We start from the raw sequence: 22,807 nt of genomic DNA, 5'->3' as shown, positions 1-22,807 counted from the left end.
TGCAAGTGAAAACAGAAAAATGTTCTCCAACTCCAGCAATTTTTCATGGAATGGTTGCGCAAATGTCAAAATTTGTTTATTATGAACGTTCTTTATAGTTACAGATTTGCGAGAACGAGGCGCAAAAGTGCAATGGAAAATAATTAAGAATGGTAGATTGCAATAATGAACACGATGGAACTGAGAGTTGACCACCAAGAGTAGTGTTGTGATGATGGCAATGATGATGGTGTGATATGATTGTGAGAATATTACAATATTTTGACATTGAATTATCCACAGCAAGTTTTGCCCCTTCCTTGTTCAGATGAGTTTCCAGGCTTATCCAAAAGATTGGTTGTTGCTGTTGGGGCATTTCCAACCTTCACTCCATTCATTTCATTGGTAACATCAATAATATTTTTCTCAATTTTTTCATAAATAATTCGTGCAGTGTAATTGAAAGCTTCCTCGACATTTTCATCATTCTTGGCACTTGTTTCCAAGAAGATCAAGTCATGTTGTTGAGCAAACTTTTTGCCCTCCTCATATGAAACAGCACGTCGTGAGTCCAGATCGCACTTGTTTCCAACCAACATGATGGTCATTGTCGAGTTGGAGTGTCGTCTGGCATCTTCGAGCCATGTTGTCAAATGATGGAATGTCTCACGCCTCGTAATGTCATAGACGAGAAGAGCACCAGCAGCTCCACGGTAATATGAACGAGTAATACTTCTGAATGATTCTTGTCCAGCCTGTTACGCACATTCAAGTGTTTGTTGTTGATGATGGAGGATGGTAGAGAAATAAAAGAGAGAGGTCATGAAAATGATCGTAATGATGATTCAATGTTTAGATTTAAAGAGATGATGTTGAAATTTAGTTGGAAATGTTTTGAGAATATACGAGTATGAATAGGATTTTGAAAATCAATGACCGAGTCGCGCAAAAGGAAACATTGTTCATAGGATAATAGGATGTTTTTTAAATCATAGCAATAACAATCACACAGACATCGCCAAATAACGATGAAATTTGGTCGTGTAAAACGGCAGAATAGAATCAAGAGAAGATTTTCAAGAAAGAATACAGACATTCATCAATAATAAGAGATATGAGCATCACACGCTCGTGATCATGTTGTTGCTACTTACAGTATCCCATATTTGTAATTTGATTTGTTTTCCATCAATATTGATCATTCTGGCTCCAAACTCAACTCCAATCGTCAAGTCGTGCACCGGTTGAAAACGTTTATCGGTAAACTGAAGTAAAAGGCATGACTTTCCAACACCTAAACACGTGGGATAAGAACAGGTGTTCCGTTGCGTACGCGTTTGTCCAGTATTATAATAATAATAAATGATGTGATTGATGATGATTCAATAGAGAATAATAACAACAATCAGCAAAGAATTATAATAACAAGGAGGAACGGAGATGGTACAACAACAACAATAACACCATAGTTAATTACGGAACGCGTGAAGACATTGAAAAGAAATCAAATTCGAGACAAATATTATTGTTGTGATGAGGCACACAAAGTACGTTGGTTCGTTGATGATGATCAATAAGAACAAGCGAGCGGTGAAAAGACAGCACCACATCACCCGGTTCATTCATCATTGTTTCAGCAAAAGTTTGAAACAAACACACCAAGGCTTGATTCCTTTCGGTTCTCATCAACAAACACCCACTTACCTGTATCACCAATGATGATGTATTTGAACAAGTACGAATAGGACATTTTTTAATAGAAAATTCTTTTTTCATTCCAATAGCACAAGTCTCGTTACGTCACAAGATCTCAGATAATATAAAACATGAGGAGGTTACACATCACATCTCTTTGTTGGAAAGACCAATGGATTCGGCAGAATGATGATGCATGTGTTCAGTGTTCATTCCAATTATGTTGTGGATCGGTTCCATCATTAGGAAAGACAGCGGAAAGAGGTGAGATGGTTGATTCCCGAATCCTAAATAAATAGATGTAGTCCTATGAGAGGGTACTCTTTTAATTAATAATATAATTGTATTATTATTATGTAATACATATTATCAACCAAGAGGTTTTTCATCAATTAAAAAATAGTGCGATTCTCGAAGCCATTGTAATCATTATTGAGGAAGGTACTTTTGAAAGGACTAAGGCTCAGATGAACGACCAAGAGGAATTGAGTCCCAAGGGCAGACAGGAGGTTGAGCAGGAACAGGTGAAAAGCAATAGATCCTCCAGCTTAACGGAATTATCACAGTATGAAGAACCTCAATACAACAATGCTCCGTTGTGGCTGTTACAAGAACGGGAGAATGAATTGGAACAAGCACACAACAACATTAGGATTGGAGCAAACAGAAAATCTATGAGTCTTCTTCCAAGGAGAGCCAAAAAGAGGGAGAGCATTTCAGAGGTGGGTATGGATACCTTATAATAATAATCATTCTAATGAGCATTCAATTTTCAATCGTTGGAAAAATTATTATTATTATCATTAAGGTATGATTTTGAGGAGTTTTGATTCATCATGTTAAAATTAATTGATCAAAATTTACCGCACTTATTTAAAACGTATTGACATTTCAAAAACACGAAACTACTCATAGTTGATGAAAAAAGCGAATGATTTTCATGATCAACATATTGATATTCATGTAAAAAACTTTGTCTCCGACGCTATAAGCGAGAGATTACCCCAAACAGAGCAATCGGTGAGCTCCTACCATAAGAACAGTAAACACGATGATGATGATTGTGGTACCATTCAGAGTCCCACACGCTCACAACCTTCATCTCCTTTCGTCATGAACTCATCCATGTTAGCGAGTGTACAGCTGAAAAAGTCTCCCTTAATGGCATCCAAAACGACCGCACCAATCTCTCGTTCATGCAAGTCACCACCTCGTGCAAATCATGATGATGCAATGTCACCACCTCAAGTATCAACACTGAACAGAAGCAGTGGTGATGCCACTAATGTCAATAATATCCGTCCTACAGAGAAATGTCAGGAAAAGGTTTCTCAACAACAAGAGCCGACTGTGGCAAAACCACCCTTATTTAAGGGGAACAATGTGATGGCAGAGAAATTTCAGAGCGAGCTCACCAAGAATCTCACACCATCACCAACCGAGACTCTTGCATCACCAAAGAATAATCCACCATCGCGTAGTATTTTTGATATTCCACAAGATGCTGATACAAATTTGAAATCTAATGAAATTCAAACAACGGGTGATATGCCCAAGTGTGAAAAGATGACAAATCCAGAATCGCCAAAGACCATTCACAGATTGAAAATTCCGTCAATATTCTCTTCTAATACTACTCTCGATCATAACAGCAGGAGCGACTCGACTCCCAAAGACTCAACCCCAAAGAAATTTCACACACTAAATGATGGTGGAATCGTAGCGCAATCTCCGACTCTTAAAGAAAGACCTTTTGGAAACAATAAGAATAGTGGGGAGGCATCTCCCTCTTCAACCCATAATTCACCAGTGAGCAAAGTGCCAGTGGTACCAGAGACATCAACACAGGGTACAACTAGGGAGAAGCCAACAAGTCAACATCTGCCACCATTACCCCAACAAAAACAGCATCCTTCATCACCAGAGACTTCAACAAGTCCAAAATCACTCAAAGACAAGATTGCAGAACTTGAAAACAAGTCAAAACTCACTTCCAACTCGACAAGCAATCAAGTGGACTTTAGGTCAGTCCTTAAAAAGAGATCTAATAACACTGTCTTGTAATGATTAGAGGACTATTAAAGTTATGGATTGTTCAATGAAATTGAATCAAAGCTCGTTGTATTTCCTAGTGATCATGGAGATTTTTGTGATACCTCATTGAGTTGTTATTTCTTCTTTTTCTGTGATTTGGTGAGAGTGGTGCTGGCCGTAGATGCCGAGGTTTCTTGAATGGCTTGCTTCATGAGTGATTTGACTTGATTCAACTTGGAGTAGCCAACTTTTTTCAGAGTGGATTCTAATGCAGGGGATTTTAGGATCACATTCGCCAAAACATGTGGAGAAAGGTCATTAAATTTAGGATAATTGGCATGAGCGAGTTGCTTCAAAACTCCAGAGTGGCCCTTCTCTAAAGAATACTCTACATGCTCTACCGCAACCTGGTTCAACAAATCTGTCAAATTCAGCATGCGTACATGCTCCAACACATCCTTCGACCCGTTACGAACGGCCTCCTCAATTGAAGATAATTTAATTTGATCCCACTTTTGACGATTCAAATTGCATGTACGTAGCTCCATAATACTTGAAGTATCTCCCTTACATATTAATTGATTAAGCAAATCGTCTGAGAGATCATTGAAATGGTGAAAATTCAATACTCGAAGCTTAGAAATGAGAGAACAATTTCCATTCAAAATCGATTGTTCAATGACATCAATGGGAATATTGTCAATGGTATAGTCGACAGAGGCCAATAATTCCAATACTCGAACATGGCCTTTCAGAATACATTCATAAATTAAATCTTCACTAGGATTAAAATGCAAAGCGTCATAAATGATGGAAAATGCAGCTGATTTCAAATAAATTAAGCAATGATGATACATTTCCATGAGTGATGGAATGGAAATAGTCATTAATTTTTGACACTTCTCTGTCTTGATAATCGAAATGTCAGTCAAATGATTGGCAACGAAAGCACGAATATGTGGAATTTGTATGCCTTCAAATGGATTACTTTTCAATGAAGCTCCCTCAGAAAATCGTTCAATCAAAATATAGAGATGTTCAAAGTTTGGAATTTGGTTCAAAAATCCAGAGACATTAACCCATTCGATACTCTTTGGAAATTGCACTGTTTGAACCCACAATTCGTTCAGTGCGGTAGAACCATTGTCTCTATCAGTACTATTGGTAGTGCCTCCTCCTCCTGGTAGTTGTTGTGGAATATTGGGGGGAGATTGAAAATTATAGGACCAGTCCAATTTCTTTAGATTTTCACACAACATGATACATCGTTGAGTATTGCTCCATGACAAGTTCTTATTCTTTGATATATTCAATATAAGAAGTTTTCGTTTAAAGTTTGTACAAATCTTTTCCAAAATAGAATCGTTCAATCCACAATTCACAAGTGATATTTCTTTTAAATTTGTAAATTTTTCAAAAGCATCAAATAAAACAATAATTTTGACCTTTTTTTCTTCAATGTGTGATGCAGTGGCTGACGCGTTGATGGAACCAGCAGTAGATCCAATATTTGCAATTTTTGTTTTTGAAGCCGATGAAGAAACATTTTTTACGGAATGCAAATAACGATCCAATTCAGGAAGATAATTAAAAGAGAGAACTTGTTTACGTTTTGGCCAAATATCAACAACCCAATGCTTTCGTGTGAAACATGTAGAATGGAAACACTCCTCATCGGGAATGAAATGAAGAATGTGCAGTATAATTTCATCAGGAAGATGGTTCATTTTGCTTTCTGTGGTTTGGTGGTGCTCTGAAAATTCTAGAATTAAAGAGATAATAATAAATTTTGATTTAAATTATTGGACTGATGGCAAAGTGGTGATGTATTTTTTTTGAAAATTAATTTCGAGATTGAACAGTGCACAGTAGTCTTTTCTCCAGCGAAAGTGGCTTGGCGTCACCCAAAAACTGCGTTGCGCATGCATAAGAGAATGGTGTAGTGACAATTATCTTTTCTGTGGATGAACTTGATGACTTTAAAAATTTAATTTCGGAAAACTATGGAAAGCATTTGCACATAGCTCATTTAAAATGATGTTGATAAACCCTAGGGTATTTACATGATCAAGAATTACAAAATGGTGTTATAAGGCTTGACTCAACCAAAACCTGAAGAGTGTTAATATTCCTCTCCTTCACAATACTCTGTTTGGAGATCATACTGAGTACTCGTGTCATCGGGGCGATCCTCCTCCTCGCTCTCAGAATCAGAATCCACTGTTATAAGGGGTCCAATTTTACCCACAACCTTAGATCGATTGATGGTCTTTCGTCTCCGTTTTTCGAGCTCAATTTTCTTTTTTTCATTGATGACACCACCAACAGCGTAGAGAGATTTGTCCTTTCTCAATAGTTTTGCTCCTCCTGACACTACAATCATTGGATTATTCACAGGTTGCACACTCGTCTCAGGAACTGGTATTTCAACTTGTTGTTCACCTGCGGCTGGTAAGGCGATATTTTTTGTATTAATGGTGGATCTAGTTCTTCGAAAGACATTTTCAAGTTCAACGGCGTGTTGTTCTGGATTCTCTTGCTCATAGGCTACTGTACTCTTACGACGTCTGCCAAGATATCCTAAATCATTCGGATTTGGATGGTACATGACAGGTTCTTGTCCAACAAGAATTGGCAGATTGGTCTCTCTAAAATCATTGATTTCTCCTTCCGTGTCATTACACAAGTCATCTGCAGATTTCCCCTTCTTTTTCAGAATGGAATCGATGTAGTCATCCATTTCTTGAGATATTTTCTGTGACTTTTTCTTTGATGTGCTTCTATTCCTCGACGAAGAGTTGAATGAATGAACCTGCCGAATTCCTTCTTCCTCGTCTTCGTCGGAAATTCTGATCTGGTTACTGATGGTTTGGCCCAATCTGGAGACCTTTTCTTTTCCAGTCGAAATTTGAGATTTACTGTTTGGGATATTTGACAAATGGTTTTTCCCATTAGGATTGGAGGTAGTGTTGAGGATGTCATCAATTTCATTAGGACTGGTCTGTTTTTTCTTCATACGCACCGAATTCGAATGCATGAGGGGTACCACCATTAAGGAACCGCCATCGTCTCCAGTCTGAAGATAGTTTGGATTGTCCATAATGACTGGCCTCATTCCTCGACTTCCCGAAGGAGACGTATCCGAATCGGTTTGAATGGGAGCAGGTCGGCTCTTTCTCCTCAATGATGTGGTACTTAATGAATGTTGCCCCGACAGTATTTCTCCTTCCAACGATATGGAGACAGAGACGTTTGAAAATTGCTGTTGTTGTTGTGGGGATGATGAAAGACTAGTTTGTGAGGTCGAATTGGAAGAATAGGAGATGGAAGGGTAGGGAGAAGTGGAGTTGTGATAGAGTGGGCTGTTGTTGGAATTGTTGCTACTTTGGCGCGATCTTGAGGATATGGTCGTGTTGTTGGTTTTGGAATACATGCCATCTGGATCTAATGCAAAGGCGTCTGACTTGTCGTCATCCTCATAGTAGTTTTCTGTGTTTGCAAGAATTGCAGGTTGATTTAAAAGACGGCTTAAGGATTGGGTCATTGTTCCCGATCCCTCCTTTCCACTACTCGTAGCTCGCTTATTAGGAATGGTAAATAATGTGGATTCGCTTTGAGATTTTGAAGCTCGTGTTGTTGAAGACGGATTCGAGAGGAACATTGGGGAGTCGTTGTTGTTGTTGTTGTTGTTGATAGATCCTCTCGATGATTTTTGGCTGTTGCTGTTGGAGGCCGCAGGGACCATGCCCGAACTCGGATAACCGCCCATTTGAAATATATCTGTCCAATCGAAGGTTCTTGTCAAAGAACACGGATCAATCTCACCTACTTGATAATAATCAGGCTGGAACACAAAATTCAGATATTAAGGCCAAGATGACAAGCACAATTACTCTGAAGATGATGATGATGTGATTTGGAAATTGCTTGCCGCGCTTCAAAATATTTTTTTAGGAAATTCATACTTTGAGCGTAGTCGCCTTAGTCTTTCGCGAGAAGGTGTTTCGTTCCATTCCGTAGAGCCATCATCACCTCCTCTTTCTCGATAGCATGCTGGATGCAAGTCGGTCATCTTGAAGTTTTCTCGAGTTAACTTTTTAGGTCCCCACGTCGTGATCGCTTCTTGTTGAAGCAAAGTGAGTGTGTTGTCCAATGAACCGATTTGGAAAAGAAAGGCTTTTCTTCAGAGGGAGAACAACAAGAAAAAAAAATCAGAGTACTCCACTCGGATCCCGTTCACTTCACGACTCTCGACAGTAGGTACCACCAGGTCTTGATCTAATTGTTTGGCTGACATTTGTTGCTGTGACTCTTATGAATTCATCCTAATATTATGATTGTACAAACATCCAAATCAGCGAACAGTTTCACCTTGTATCAACATGAGTAGCATCATCAAGACCATCTTTCATAACGGATCTGGAGGCGAGGAAGGCTCATCCTCAAATAATAATAATAATCAGGATGATCTTCATAACCGATTGGTTGCTGGAGTGAATGAGCAGCCAAAGGCTTTTGCCACGAAGGACAAAGTTGTTCCAGTGAGTAAAGACTCGTTTGATTCCGACAGTCACTTTTATCCAAAAACAATCAACGCCCAAGTGAGTGAAATTGTGAGCGATTTTATGATGTTAGGTAAGTTGATATTCGAGTGAGATTCGTTGTATGAACGTATGAACATTGTATTACCCTTCACACAATATGGTGGTCAAATTTGAATGGAAATCCATGAATTAATATCATATTGATCTTTTTTGGCATCGTGACTCATTGGTTGGGTTTGACTCTTGTGACAATTCTATTTTCGGAACAATATGACTTCTGTTCTGATTGATGCACTCTTTAATGTGACAACAAACAATAGGAAATTCAAGAATTTTAAAGCGTTATCTTCATTTGAACCCTCAAGTTGATGAAAAACATCTCACTGAACTCCTTTCCTACAAACCCAAATTCTTTCACTGGTCCGGAGCTGATTTATTCAATGTCACCAATTCTCAAGGTTTGAGAAAGATGGTCCTCATTGAAACTAACAGTTGTCCAAGTGGACAAAAATCTATGCCAGTGCTCAATATGCATGACGATCATGGTGGTTACAGAACTCTTATTGAAAAAACTTTTAAACCCATGTTGGAAGAACACGAAAAACAACTCGGAAGCAATACAGTTCCCAATGGAAAATTAGCTGTCATTTATGATAAGAATAAGATGGAAACTAGTGGCTATGCTGCAACAAGTAAGTTTTGTTGTTTCCGTGCTAATTTTTTGGTGATGAAACTTTGAAAACAATCTATGAATGAATCAATACGACATTTCCTGATGCAATTTTACTCATTGTGACACTTTGATATGGTTTCATTCTTGGAACAGTGGCCGATGTTTTCGGAGAGACTGTTTATTTGGTGGAATACCTTGCAAGCGACAAGGATCCACCAGTTCGTTTTGTAGACAATGGTCAAATTTTGCAAATTCGTGACAAGGACAACAACTGGATCAATATCCGTGGATGTTTCCGTTATGTCACACAACGACCATGGGACAGACTACCCGTTTCTAAAATTCGTACCATGATCATGAACCCAGTGATTTGTTGTCTGGCAGGAGGACGAAACAAATTATTGGCTGCTAAGGCATACGACTTTTTGAACAGTCAATACAATGGTTATGGAATTCGTCTCAATACTCCAAGAACAATCAGAGACGTCGAAAAGAAAATTGTTCCCATTTGGGTTGAATCGTAAGTGGCTTCACGTTTTGTTGTGACAATTCCAGTAACCTGTCATGTTCATTCGTTTAAATTTTTTCAAAATAGTTTTGGTGGATATGCAGTGGTTAAGAATCCTTATTCTAATGGCGGCCAAGGTGTGTGGACAATAACTTCACCACAAGAATTGGAAGAGTTTATGAAAACTGAAGATCGTTATGACCAATTTATTGTGCAATCTTTAATTGGAAATTCGAAATGGTCTTCACACACACATCAAGGACAATTGTATCATGTTGGAACAGGTAGGTTTGAGAGAGGCTGTTAAAATACTAATGTAATATTATTAATTGAAATTCTTGAAACCTATCGTGATGACCATAACTTTACAGTACCCGACTCAAAGAGAAATATTTATGTGGCTGATTTAAGAATGATGATCATGTATGATTTTGCAAAAGGAGGATTTTCACCTGTTGCTCTGTATGCAAGAAAAGGTATGTCTTTGAAAAGATGAAAAAGATCAATATTGGATTTACATTTTGAATATTCACAAATATGTGTTTTCTAACTAATTGTGCAATTTTAATCTTGTTCAATTCAAAAACACGCACAGCAAAGAGCCCACTAACTGACGACATTGAAGGAAAAGACTCGTGGGACATGTTGGGTACCAATTTATCGATCAAGCTTGGACAAGATAAATGGGACACTGATCAAAAAAGATTAATCATTTGTGACAGAAAAGACTTTTCCAAGTTGGGTCTGGGTGTCGACAATTTGATTGATGCTTTCATTCAGACAGTTTTAGCTACAGTTGCAATTGATAAGCTCGCAACCAGATTGATCACTGAAAACCAACGATTCGACAGAGATTTATTCTTTAGTTTGAACCGTGATGACGCCCTTCTACATGAAATTTGTCGAATCGGCGATGAAGGCGAAGAAAAAGGAGTAGATGACTTGGAGAAGACCAAATTCACAGCTGCCCTTAATTTTAACGAATAAGGCAATCAATCCACTAGTGTGACACAACCACAAGGTGGTGTTTGTGAATGACGTGACCCTTCTTGCAATATAAAACTTCACAATTTATTGTTGATTTGTTGTTATATTTACAAAGGAACATAATATGGTATCACCATAGTGGCCACGATTATGGTTAGCATGCACATCCATTATTTGGTCTTGGAGTTGGCTCGTCATCAATGTTACCTAAAGTATTTGCTCCTTCTGTGACACCATTTGAATCTTTAGCATTTGCAAGGGCCTTTCGAGCCACCGTCACTGCAATGAGAGGTCAATTCATGAACAAGGGTTTTTCACATGATCCATATCGATGCAGTCCGTAATAGTGATTCGCCAAATATGTTCTTGTTAAGCCATATCTTTCAAAGTGTCACAACTTTTAAAACTTACCAAAAGCATGCTCAACATTGGTGCCATCTTTTGCACTGCATTCAAAGTATGGAATATTGCCTTTACTCTTGCACCATGCGAGTGCCTGTTTTTGTTGCACAGCTCTTTGTTGCTCCAAATCAATCTTGTTTCCAATCAATACAAATGGAAAATTCTCAGGATCTGATGGTCCTGTTTGTAACAAGAATTCATCTCTCCAATTATTAATATTATCAAATGTTTTTTGAGCTTTAGAATGGGATGTGATGACAATATTTGAAAAGCGATTTTTCGAAAAACTTACTGGTTGCGTCAAATACTAATACACAAGCATCTGAACCTCTGAAAAAAGCAAATCCCAATGAGTGAAATCGTTCTTGTCCTGTAATGGTGAATTAAGAAAGTGGATTTTGTGATAATTTCACAATATATAACGTTGTTGCATGATGAATGATTCACCATCATAAGGAGAGCACAAAAGATTGAAAAATCATATGCATAATTGGTTCAACATTAGAGTATATGAGTGACCATTAGGAGTGACATGAGAATCATGACGACATTCATAGCACCATCCATTCCATTAACAAACAAAGAATTATGACATTATTTCAACAATAATACCATTTGCACAACAACAATATTTACCTGCAGTATCCCAAATGGATAAAGAACAACATGTATCTTCAATCATAATTTCCTTTGTCAAAAAATCTGCTCCAATGGTTGCTTTATATTGATTGCTGAACTTGTTATTAACGTATTGATTCATGAGAGAAGTCTGTAATCACCAAAAGGTGGATTGAATTCCAAACGAATCCAAGTTTTGCAAAAGATTCACAAAAAGATCATCATCATGAGAGAAATTCAAAAGATGATCAAAAAAGAATACATTCACTCCGAGAGCTCGGAATGATATTCAAAGACCTACCTTTCCAACACCCGAATCTCCGAGGACAATGATTTTCAATAACTCTTTGCGGGAAGCCATAATGATGATGGGGATGTTGAAAAAAAAGGACAACGACAACAACTGAGAGACTGGAAAGGAATTTTTTTATTGAATTTTCGGTTTGAAAATGAATATTTTGGAACCGCATCGGAGTTTCGCAACTCCTTCAAGCACCAAGTTGAGGAGAAACTCAAAAGTGTGTGCGCTAAGGAAGGATCTTGCTGTCGACACAACAAAATGTAAATCATTGGTGAATTGACCTGAAGTTTCATTTTGAAAGACAGAATACAGCATGCTGTATTGAACTAGTCCCTTTGGATCCATCTCGCATAGCAGTGCTTTCACTCCTTCATTGGTGAATGACTTTTAGAAGATTACAAAAGAATTTTCAATGCTTCGTTATACTAATGGAAAAAAGTATTGAAGGTGCATTCGATATTGCAGTGAACTCTCATTAGCACATACTGTTTGGCCTTCCACAAAAGGAATTGTGAGATCTCATCATCACTTTGAAAAAAATTTCTACTTTCCTTTCAGAAGAGTGAATTCAATTGACCACCTCACCCAACCGTTTGAGTCCGTTTTATTTGAACTTGCATTTGAAGGCACTGATCCTTGATGGTAGTGTTGATCATCCATTGAAGATCATCTTGATTGTCATCAGACCACATCATTGTTTTATATTACAACCTAATTTTTTTTAAAGGATTCATCATCTCTGTGCTCGACATCCTCATGACCGATTGGAGTGGTGGTGGTGGATATCAACAACAACAACAACTTATTACTTCTTCCATGAGTCCTAGGATGAGCAGCGGAAGTAATAGTAGTGATTTCAATCATTCCTATCTACAACATACTCTCCTACAACAATCATCATCATCACCTTCTTCTTTTGCAAACACGAATGGCAGTCCACTCAGTACGAGTATTCAAATCCATTCTTCTTCTTCTTCTTCTTCGTTGATTCCATCCTCTTGTTCTCCTTCATTCCTACATCAGCCTCTCTCTTTTTCTCATCATCATCAAGGAAATACTCCTCCCTCACCCATCACTCAACAATGCCTAACCGGTCATAATCATTACGATCCGATCCTATTGCTTCACTTTTTGCAAGAAGCGAAACGATTGGATCCTCTTGCCTTGATGAATGAAGCCAAAGAGAATGCCATCAAGAAACTTGAACAAAACCTATTACATGAATCATCCTCATCCTCACATCATCATCGTGTTGGTTATAGTAATAGTAGTAACATAAATAGTAATAGTATTATTCACTGGATCACTATTACACCACAATGCTCTCCACGACAAATGGATGGTGTTTGTGAAGTGGCTGAATTATTAATGCGATACGCTCATGATAATAATAAGAAATGGTTGTTGCAGACTGCTTGTGTCAAGTCTGTCTTGTATGGATTTGAGATGGATGAAGTGTTACATGGTTTGGTTTGGCTTGTGAGTGAGAAAATTAAATCTCTCAATTTGAATTCACGAAGTAGTAGTGGTGGCAGTAGTACCAATAATTCACCAAGACTTGCAATTCCTTTCAACGTGAATAAGGTCACAGTGAAATTGGAAAATACAAACTCAGAATGTCTGTCTTTAAAGCATGATGATGATGATGATGACATCAATGCAACCAGAACCTCCTCAGAACCACCACTATTGAATTCCATTGAGGCCAATTCCTTAAATAACAACTCAAATAGCTCTCCAGGAACTCCTGGCACCGTCAAACGAAAAACTCCTGTCAAAGTGGTTCGAGTACTCAGTAACGATTCATTGTCACCCACTACTCCTCCTGAATCTGCTAGTACCATCGCAAGCAAACCACAAATTGTATCGGCCGGAAGTATTACAAGAAAAGGCACCGCAGCAGCACGAGTGGTGAAACGAATTCAAAAACAAACGGATAGTCCTATGAGTACTCCGCCAACAAGCCCTCGTGAAGAACAGCATGTTCACAACGAGAAGTGACATGACTCGGCATGCTTAGAGAAGTCCATCCATACTTAAGAGTCACGGTTGAAATGATTTGAGTTCACATCAATTAGTAATCATACAATAATGGAACATTTAGAAGGAACGTGCAATATTTGGATTGTTGTTGAAACCATTTTCAACCCAATTCCGCATCATTTGGCTTGTCGAAATGTACCACCGTATTTGGTTGAAACCATTTTCAACCCCTAGATGTCAAATTGTCTCTAAAACCACCATCTTGCTGTTTATTATGACTGTTATGTAATATTTTGTAAAGCATGCTGACATTCAATTAAGGCGTTACAAATCTCTTTAAATCATTATTGGGTTTAACACCATTCATGCACTCATTTGACCATGTTAGAACTTCTCAAACATCAGTGTTGAAACAGGATGCACAATTATCCCAGTAAGACAACACACGATGACTCCTTTGTCAAGACCAGTTTGCATTCTTGTTTATTCACAATAAAGATTTAGAATTCTAACCTTTTCGTATGAAATGAACATGTCATGAGAGTATTACTTGACATTTTGTTTTGAGATAAAAACTTCTTCATTTGCCTCGGCTTGTCAAAAATCAAATTTTAAAAAATAATGGAGGTGAAACAGAGGTCACTGCTTGTCAGTGGAGATAATGACTTTGGTAAGTTGTCGTTGATTTGTTTTGTTGGCATGAAAGGAGCTCACACAAATCCGACCAACCAAACTGTGATTGATCTTTTTCTCGACTTTTTCTAAATGATCACATGATGATGACCACCTACAACTTGTTTCAAATAATGATTTCAAATTATTATTATTGGATGATGTGGACAATAACAAACTCAATGATTGAACACAAACACCTATCCACAACGAACGAATCTATCACGATGATTTTTTAATGGACGATGATGATGATTTACGGTAAATGTGATGATGATGACGGACCTATGAACCCGTTCCGTCCTTTGATGTTGTGTTCCAATCATGATGATGATGCAACAACTATAACTTGTTGAATGGTGCTTGTATACACTTGAATGATTTGGAAAAACCACCACCACATTCGATGAACCTTTATCGACGTGTACTTTTTAATGCTTTTGTCATCCGTCAAACACAAATTTTCTGCAATGAACCTTTGTCACATTTGAATGAACCATCCATACTCAACATCGACCCCTCTCATAATTATTCAAATCTATCATTGAATTTCTATAATTCATAATTATTCAAATCTATCATTGAATCATCATTCCAATAGGTCAACTCTGTACGGGAAACAACAAGCCAACGAAAAAGTTGATTGAACCCAAACTTCCACCAGAAGTTGCCATTCAACAAGTTGCAGTTGGATATGATCACACATTGATTTTAACAGGTATGTATTTGAAAAGATGGTGACACACTTTGAGATCACACTTATTCTCCAATTTGATTTTTCCTTGACATTGTTCGAAATCTTTCACGATCTCAATGAAAACAACATGCTTTCCGAACACTGAATGCATTATCATGAATGACCTTGTGCATCATGACAATATGACTTTGAATATCATCATCTCTCACCACTCATGAATGAACATTCTGCATCATGTATATCACAAATAATTGAAAATACAATCATTACATCATCTTTAATGAATGCATCTCAAAACCACACGTGCACGCACACACACCAGAAACCAATGAACTCTATGTCTGTGGAAGTAATGCCTATGGTAAATTAGGAATGGGTAAAAACGTGGAAGAAATCACCAAATTAACACGTGTTGATTTTTCACATCTTCTTCATCATCGAAAATTTGGTTCCTATGACAGTGGCAGCAGTAATGCTTTTGTCTCCACACCCACCACTTCGACCACTCCCAATTTGTTGGGAAAAAATTCTGTCACCGCCACTACAACCACTACTACTTCTGCTACTGCTTCAACAACAACAACAACCACTTTGGATTCGACTACTACTTCTCCTGCTACCTTACCAAATCTTCCTCAAGAGGATTCTAATAATGGACTTGGTATGCTTTCCACACTCTCACAGTTTGGATCGATGAGATTGTCATCGACTTCACTCAAAAAACAAACACCTGGGAAAAAATCACCCTTAGGAAGATTATTTGAATCGACGTCACAAGATGTGGCTGCCAATGATTTTTTGGAATTACAACGAAGGAAACGACCTACTTCAGGCGGTGCGGATGCATTGACGGATGGTGGTAACTCAGCGACAACAACAAATGATTCTTCTAGTATTATTTCTTCGAGTGCTCCTGTCACCACCGATACCTATCTCATCACTTCAGAAAATGTCATTGGGAATCGAGTCAATTCACCAATCGAAGGCTCGAATTCTTCTGAATCTCCAATGGGTTCCGAGAGCTTGGATCGGGATTCTACTCTCAACAGTATTGTGCTGAATAACAACAACATCACGAACAACAACCAAAGCAATCCATCGAGTGCAACTCCACTTTCAGCAACCACACATTATGATTATCTTTTTGATTCGAGCAAGGGGAGAAAACACAAAAAATCATCGACTCATCATCAGAACATTGCCAATGTCACATCACCTCAAACAGAAGTTGGTTCTGGAATTTCCTCATCACAAATTATATCCACCATGGACGGAGAAGAAGTGCAATTGAGTGTGAGTGGTGAAAACAATGAACGTGTGAATATTCATCAACATGGAGACGACTCTTCATTAAGCAGCAGTTTTAACACCTCTCCCAATATTATCATTTCATCAGGAGGATCCTCCGAATTAACTGCTACGAATGGTAATAATAATAGCTTGAGTAACAGTAGTACTCTTCGTCGAAATAGCGATGCCATTCCACCCACTCACCGTCGAAACGACTCTTCTGGAATTCCCACCATTAACACGAATAGTGTGAAAACGTTGAGTAGTGGTAGTGGTGGTTCGAGTGGCGGTGATGGTGGTGGTCACTCAGCAGCCGTCACAGAACGTGTTTCCTCTATAGGTCACAGCAGTGGTCGAAGTATGGGAAGTTTTGATTTTGACAGCATTGGAAGTGATCCATCCATGACTCCAATGAGTGAGGATGACTTGATTGGTTCATTGGATGATGAAACTCATAAGAGACATAGTGGAGGTTTGAAACCATTTGGTTCCATGCTCATTAAACAAAGAAAGACCAGTAATGCCAATCCAAAAGATCTGGTCATTCCCAGGTTAAAATCAGAAGCCATGAATGATGCTCGAGTTCAATTAGATTTTTTGAAAGATATTGCACAACAAACGACACCACAAACTGCAAGAGGTGCCTCTAGTTCCGAGAAAACAATGCCTCCCTTCGAAATTAAGAGTATTTATTGCAGTCGAAATAATTCTTTCATTCTAACCAAAGATGATGAAATATACATGTGTGGAGAACGTAGTTCATGCTATTTCAAGAGATTGCAAGATGAAGAATTGGAAGGAAAAAAGATTAAATTATTCGGAACATCGCCCTTCTCGGATCACTTTTTGATTGTGACGTCACAACAAGAAGTCCTTGTTTCTGGAAACAACAGTAATGGTCAACTCGGTGATGGAACGACCTTAGATTGTTATGGATTTCTGAAAAAGATTAAATTCGATTTTGGAGAAGACTATTCCGATGAGGAGAAGAAATATGTGGATTTTAAATTTGTGGCATGTGGCAGAGCTCATACCTGCATCGTTGCCACTCTGAATGGTAATTTCGATGTATTTTACAGCACTGGAAATAATCAATTTTCACAATTGGGATATGCACTTCCACTGGAAAGATCTGAATTTGAAAATCCACCCAGTCTTCCATTTGAAAGACAAACCATTAAGGATCTTGCATGTGGTGCTCAACACACCATGGTATTAACCCTGAATGGAGAACTGTGGGCATGTGGAAAAGGAGATTTAGGTCAATTAGGTAATGGAAGTTATTCTCCCAAAAATGAATTCCAAAAAATTGATCTCTCTTCTTCGTACATGTTGAGAAGAGTTTTCTGTGGAGGTGGATTTACCGTATTATTGACCAATGACAATACTATACTGAGAACAGGAGGAAATTATTATGGTCAAAGCTTTCAAGGTAGTACAGAAATGTCGTGTGAATATAAGGAACAAAAAATGGGTTCCTCACTCCGTGTCTACACGGTGCATCCAACGACTCTCTTTTGTATCATACAAGTGACCAAAACATTGACCACATCGAGCTCTCGAAGAACCTCAAGAACAGCAGAGACACCCACCGAAAGTAAGAATCCAACTTTTATGTTGAAACCTGGCATGTTTGGATCCAAATCGAAAACTAATTTAACATTGAATCTTGGTGGAATTACGAGTAAGCTGGAGAATGCAGGTGGTGGTTTTGAGGAAAATTTCCTTGAAGATGACGATGATTTAAGGCCAAAAACAACGAGATAATGCATTTCAACAATAATTAAAATTTGATAATAATCGTATACTTTTTTTACACACTAGCCACCTTTACCGCTTGATGTTTCCATCCCCTTAAAGATAAATGGTGGTGATATCACAACAATCGTCTAAATCGACACGAATAGCATGAATAAAACTACCACCATGTTTGAGAAAATGTCGTTCAAACCACAATTCATGTTACCTGAAGAAGAAACCTCTACACATTGAAGTATTTGTTTCGTTTCTCGTTCAAAGTGACATCCTATTGTGATTTGTTGCTCAACTGCTGCTATCATTAATTGAATCATTTAGTTCATGACATCCCCAAACACCCAAACAACAACATACATTCGTCGGATTATTGAGTCGAGCTCCGCATTATCTATCCGTTATTATTATTATTCAATAAACCCATTCCTGAATTTTTATGCTCACGTGCTACAGGGCAAGTGTAAGAATATTTCCTCGAGATTTTACAAGTCACTACCAGGGACGAGCCTTTCATCAACAAAACAACATTGTTTTGGAGGATTGTAGTGAAAATGTTTTGCATTTCATCTGTCGGTGTTACAAATGGCAAATGTTCAAATTCAATTTACACTTAATAGGAGGGCTTGTCAAACGTTCACTATTGTCACTACACAGTTAACGACAATGATTCATTCACTACAAGACAAGGAATAACAATAGTACCCGAACATCACTACACCAAAGATTATGAAAAAGGTCGTTTCAAAGGAACTCTTCTTGATGTTACACCTTTAAATTGTTTTAAGTTGTTGTTTGATGATGAGGTTGAACAACTTTTTCTCGACAACATGAACCAGAGAAGACAATTAAGAGTCGACAACATGTTGAGCAACGAAGGGACTCGAGGTAGATCTTTATTACCAGTAACATCAAGAAATAGGATTGGAAATAAATTGAAATACTCTGCCCGGTGGGAACAATCATTCAATCATGAGGACCTAAACAAATTTCTATCTTGTTACTTTGCAATGTCCAGAGCAGAAAAAGGGAAGATTTGCTACAAGTATTGCGTTACGAAGGCTGGAAAAAATCCAATTAGTTTATTGTTAGCACCATTGGTGCTGGTAAATCCGTGAGGATTGGGGATTGTTTTTGAAATGGTTTTTTGAATCTTGAGTTTTCATAGTATTTGATGTGACATTTACCAACTAGTAAGGTGAGAATTATTTGGATTTCAGGCCAATTTTGGTAAATATTTGGTAAATTTTTAAGGTTGAGTATTTGAGTATCTCGAATCATTACTCCGTCATGGTGGATGATGAAAAATTTTCTTCTATCACAGTATCTTGATTCTTGATAATCGTTGAGGATGCATCGTATTGATGTAATTTCTAGGAATTTTGTGTAGAAAAAGTCCCTAAAACATTGAGTGTTAGGGCAATAGTATATAAAATGTTTTAGGGTTCCGGGGCATTTGCAGTGAGCGCATTGTCTTTCCTTATGTTGTTTGATATGATTACTTGTCAGATTTCTCCAGATTGACCATTTAGTCTCTGTGTCAATTTTAGATTTGATGAATTTCAGATTGATAGATGACCAGTTCTTGGTAAGGTGTAGACTGGAATTATCTCTATCAAATTGGCTAAACATTACTTCGTAACGTTTCTTTTGTATGGATTTTTTGATGTCGAAAATAATGGTATTTGATGTAGTAAGGATGGTTTGGTTTGAAAAAAGTTTCCTAATGTCAAAATAGTTGTGCTCTTGAGCTCCTTTCTTTTCTAATTCATCAGCTTTGATATTTCCTTCGTTGACGTGTCCTTTAACTTTGATTAGTTGAATATTCAGTTTGGATTGTTGAATGACCTTATGATATTCATGTTTAAAGCAGTTAAACATTCCATTATAGGCTTTGTTTTTCAAGATGTGGATGGATATTTCACTATCTGTGTGAATTTTTGCCTTGGATTTAGGTGGAAGTATCTTTAGTGATGTGAGTATAGCTGACAATTCAGCGACGTTATGTGAGTATTCACTGTTAATTTTGTACGAGAATTCTTGGGTTTCTTGGGAATTGTTGACTTTGGCGGTGAAGCCGAAACCTGTTGAATTGTTTAGATTTGATCCGTCAGTGTAAATAGTAAAATTCTTTCCTTTGAGTTTTGGAAGATTTTCATCATTATTAAATTGTTGAGGTTTGATCTTGTATTTCTTCATTGATCTATTCATTTCCTTAAAAATCGAATTTTCATATTTAATTCCTTCTGAATAGACTTCTCTAAGGAGTTCGTTCTCATTGTTAATAAGATAAAGGGCTGTTTTGATTCTAATTTCATCAGCAAAGATGTCGAAACTTGGAATACCTAATCCACCATAGGTGATTGGGAGGTGAAAATAGTTTGTTGGACTAGCATTATGCATGAAAATTTTCTTTCTTATTGCTTTTCTTACTTCAATGTTGATTCTATCAACAAGCGTTTCAGGAATATAATTTGTTCGTAAAATGTGTGTAAATAAACTAGTACATTTGGCAAAGATTACTTTCTTAATATTTGTTATCTCCATTCTTTTCAGTGGAATATATTTGAGTGAGAGTTGAAATTGGAGGATTCTTTTTTCAATATCTTCATTTAGAGTAGAGTCATCCCAAGGATAATGATCAAGCACTCGAAGGTTTTTGAATCTTGGTATAATTGTACCCTCTATCATTGGTTTCATTGTGCTTTTAGTTGGGAGAGTGGTTGCCATGGATTTTGAAGGATTAATTTTTAGGCTTAATTGGCCGAGCCATTTTGAAATATTATCAAGTCTTTCGTTATAATTGCAATACCTGTTTGCAATAAAATTAATGTCATCAGCGAAGCAGAGTAATCCAATATCGTTAATATTAAGCTTGGTTGGTTTGATTGATATTTTCCATTGTTGTATACATTTGTCAATTATGAGTTGAGTAATACAATCATATATAAGAGGAGCTAGAGGGCATCCTTGTGGTATTCCTCTTGTTTTTGTGAATGGTCTTGAGAGATGCTGATTAATTTCTAATTGTAACGTTTGATTCTTATATGAATTTAGTATGAAAGATTTCAACTCCTCTGGAAACTTACAATACGTGAGAGCTTTTTCAATAATATGGTTTTCAACGGAATCGTAAGCACCTTCAATGTCTAAATTTACCAATAGGAATGACGATTTGTTCTTTTTGGTTAAAGATGAAAGTAATAATCCGTGATTCATTGTGTTTCTGTGTGAGATAAAGGCCTGTTGCCTTAGATTGATGTGTTTGGAAGCCCATTGTCTTAATTCGTATGCAATTATGTTGAAAAGTATTCTGTAATATATTGGGAGAATAGTTATGGGTCTAATATCATTTAGTTTTTGGACGTCTCTTTTGGGGAGTAATTTAACCCAACCAGATTTCCATTCTTCAGGAATATTTCCTTGTTGAATACATTTTTCAAATTGGTCAGCAATAAGTTGTAGATGTTCGTCTTTGAGATTACGTATAATTTGGAAAGATATTGAGTCTAGGCCAGGTGTATTGGATTTCATTCTCGAAATCGCCTCTTTGACTTTTTTAAGGCTTATTTGTGGTATTTTTGGCCCTTTCTTGACGGTTGATGATGGATTTTCAAAGTCTGATGATTTGGATATTGAAGTAAATTTTGTTTCAAAGTGATGCACAATATCTTCTTCAGAGAATTTGATATCTTTCCAATCTATTGATTTTTCTTTTAGATGTTTGTCAAATTGGTAAATCATTGAGCTGTCATGTTTGTTGAAATTTTCACTTAGTTTCGTTTTGATATCAGCTCCAGTTTCCTTATATAATACTTTGATATTATTTCTTAGTTTTTCAATTTCATCAGTATTTTGACCATTTTCTTGTGTTACAAGATTGAGAAGTTCTATTTCTTTGGTTTTAATTTCTTTCTTATTAGTTGTGTTAATGTATTTGAGATTGGTTTTATCGTCTTTGAATGAAAAATTGTTAACCATTTCTGATATGTCTTTTTGGAGTGCCTCAAATGAATCATAGTGTGATTGGTTCAATGTTGTTGATATTTTATTCATATCTTTCCTAGAGATAAAGTTTCTCCAACAATAATCTGTTTCGAACTCAATGTCAATATAGAATGGTAGATGATCATTTTTGGATATAGGTGGTAGAATTATTTCTCTGATTATTCTAATATTATTTGAAACGAAGATATGATCAGGTCGTGATTTCTGAAAAGTGTTGACAACTTTTCTGATATATGTATAGTTTTCTGGGATGATTAGTTCTTTGAGTTGAAAACACTCAATAAGTTCTTTCCATTCTTTTTCTCTCGAATTTTGTGGTTTCCTTGTGTTGATATTGAAATCTCCTAGCACAATATTGAATTCGTTTTCACACTTTAGTAGAAGGTGAATAATAGTGTTGATTATTTCATCACCTCTTCTAGGTTCTACTATTTCTTCTTCATCAAATTCCATTTCATCGTCACTATTTTGATCTGATTCTGGGTGATAAGATTCATCATCTTCGTCTTCTACAAGGCTGGAAAAAAGAAGAAGAGTTCTTGTAATCATTGTTCCGTTTGTGGTCCGGTACACGAAGGATTTTTCCACCAACTACACGCCCGATATTTGATGGATGTGCTAGAAAAAAAATTTATCAACAACTGTTATTCTGTGTGCTAGTGTA

General features: G+C 37.1%; 9 protein-coding genes across 9 annotated transcripts; 4 read left to right on the top strand and 5 right to left on the bottom strand.

The window, feature by feature from the left end:
- Positions 1-272: 272 nt before the first annotated feature.
- FDP41_000843 (uncharacterized protein) lies at positions 273-1,729 on the bottom strand (the record flags this gene model as incomplete). Its single annotated transcript, XM_044712282.1, has 3 exons — positions 273-734; positions 1,134-1,273; positions 1,684-1,729. 3 exons carry the CDS (start codon positions 1,727-1,729, stop codon positions 273-275), a joined length of 648 nt encoding a protein of 215 aa, XP_044569657.1.
- Positions 1,730-2,141: 412 nt separating this feature from the next.
- On the top strand, positions 2,142-3,738 carry FDP41_000842 (uncharacterized protein; the record flags this gene model as incomplete). Its single annotated transcript, XM_044712271.1, has 2 exons — positions 2,142-2,396; positions 2,590-3,738. 2 exons carry the CDS (start codon positions 2,142-2,144, stop codon positions 3,736-3,738), a joined length of 1,404 nt encoding a protein of 467 aa, XP_044569656.1.
- A 104-nt stretch (positions 3,739-3,842) lies between these two features.
- FDP41_000841 (uncharacterized protein) lies at positions 3,843-5,435 on the bottom strand (the record flags this gene model as incomplete). The annotated part of the gene is made up of 1 exon (XM_044712260.1): positions 3,843-5,435. One exon carries the CDS (start codon positions 5,433-5,435, stop codon positions 3,843-3,845), a length of 1,593 nt encoding a protein of 530 aa, XP_044569655.1.
- A 395-nt stretch (positions 5,436-5,830) lies between these two features.
- On the bottom strand, positions 5,831-7,369 carry FDP41_000840 (uncharacterized protein; the record flags this gene model as incomplete). Its single annotated transcript, XM_044712249.1, has 1 exon — positions 5,831-7,369. One exon carries the CDS (start codon positions 7,367-7,369, stop codon positions 5,831-5,833), a length of 1,539 nt encoding a protein of 512 aa, XP_044569654.1.
- Positions 7,370-8,090: 721 nt separating this feature from the next.
- On the top strand, positions 8,091-10,420 carry FDP41_000839 (uncharacterized protein; the record flags this gene model as incomplete). Its single annotated transcript, XM_044712237.1, has 6 exons — positions 8,091-8,343; positions 8,573-8,944; positions 9,079-9,445; positions 9,521-9,717; positions 9,805-9,909; positions 10,029-10,420. 6 exons carry the CDS (start codon positions 8,091-8,093, stop codon positions 10,418-10,420), a joined length of 1,686 nt encoding a protein of 561 aa, XP_044569653.1.
- Positions 10,421-10,574: 154 nt separating this feature from the next.
- FDP41_000838 (uncharacterized protein) lies at positions 10,575-11,801 on the bottom strand (the record flags this gene model as incomplete). The annotated part of the gene is made up of 5 exons (XM_044712226.1): positions 10,575-10,699; positions 10,832-11,059; positions 11,115-11,192; positions 11,459-11,591; positions 11,742-11,801. The coding sequence occupies 5 exons, from the start codon at positions 11,799-11,801 to the stop codon at positions 10,575-10,577; spliced, it is 624 nt and encodes a 207-aa protein (XP_044569652.1).
- Positions 11,802-12,497: 696 nt separating this feature from the next.
- Positions 12,498-13,742, top strand: FDP41_000837 (uncharacterized protein; the record flags this gene model as incomplete). Its single annotated transcript, XM_044712215.1, has 1 exon — positions 12,498-13,742. One exon carries the CDS (start codon positions 12,498-12,500, stop codon positions 13,740-13,742), a length of 1,245 nt encoding a protein of 414 aa, XP_044569651.1.
- A 603-nt stretch (positions 13,743-14,345) lies between these two features.
- On the top strand, positions 14,346-18,150 carry FDP41_000836 (uncharacterized protein; the record flags this gene model as incomplete). Its single annotated transcript, XM_044712204.1, has 3 exons — positions 14,346-14,394; positions 14,998-15,114; positions 15,416-18,150. The coding sequence occupies 3 exons, from the start codon at positions 14,346-14,348 to the stop codon at positions 18,148-18,150; spliced, it is 2,901 nt and encodes a 966-aa protein (XP_044569650.1).
- Positions 18,151-19,212: 1,062 nt separating this feature from the next.
- Positions 19,213-22,692, bottom strand: FDP41_000835 (uncharacterized protein; the record flags this gene model as incomplete). The annotated part of the gene is made up of 1 exon (XM_044712193.1): positions 19,213-22,692. One exon carries the CDS (start codon positions 22,690-22,692, stop codon positions 19,213-19,215), a length of 3,480 nt encoding a protein of 1,159 aa, XP_044569649.1.
- Positions 22,693-22,807: the final 115 nt, after the last annotated feature.

Source organism: Naegleria fowleri, assembly GCF_008403515.1.
Source record: "Naegleria fowleri strain ATCC 30894 chromosome Unknown tig2, whole genome shotgun sequence".
Lineage (NCBI taxonomy): Eukaryota > Heterolobosea > Eutetramitea > Acrasida > Naegleriidae > Naegleria > Naegleria fowleri.
This window is presented reverse-complemented; position numbering and strand designations above follow the sequence as displayed.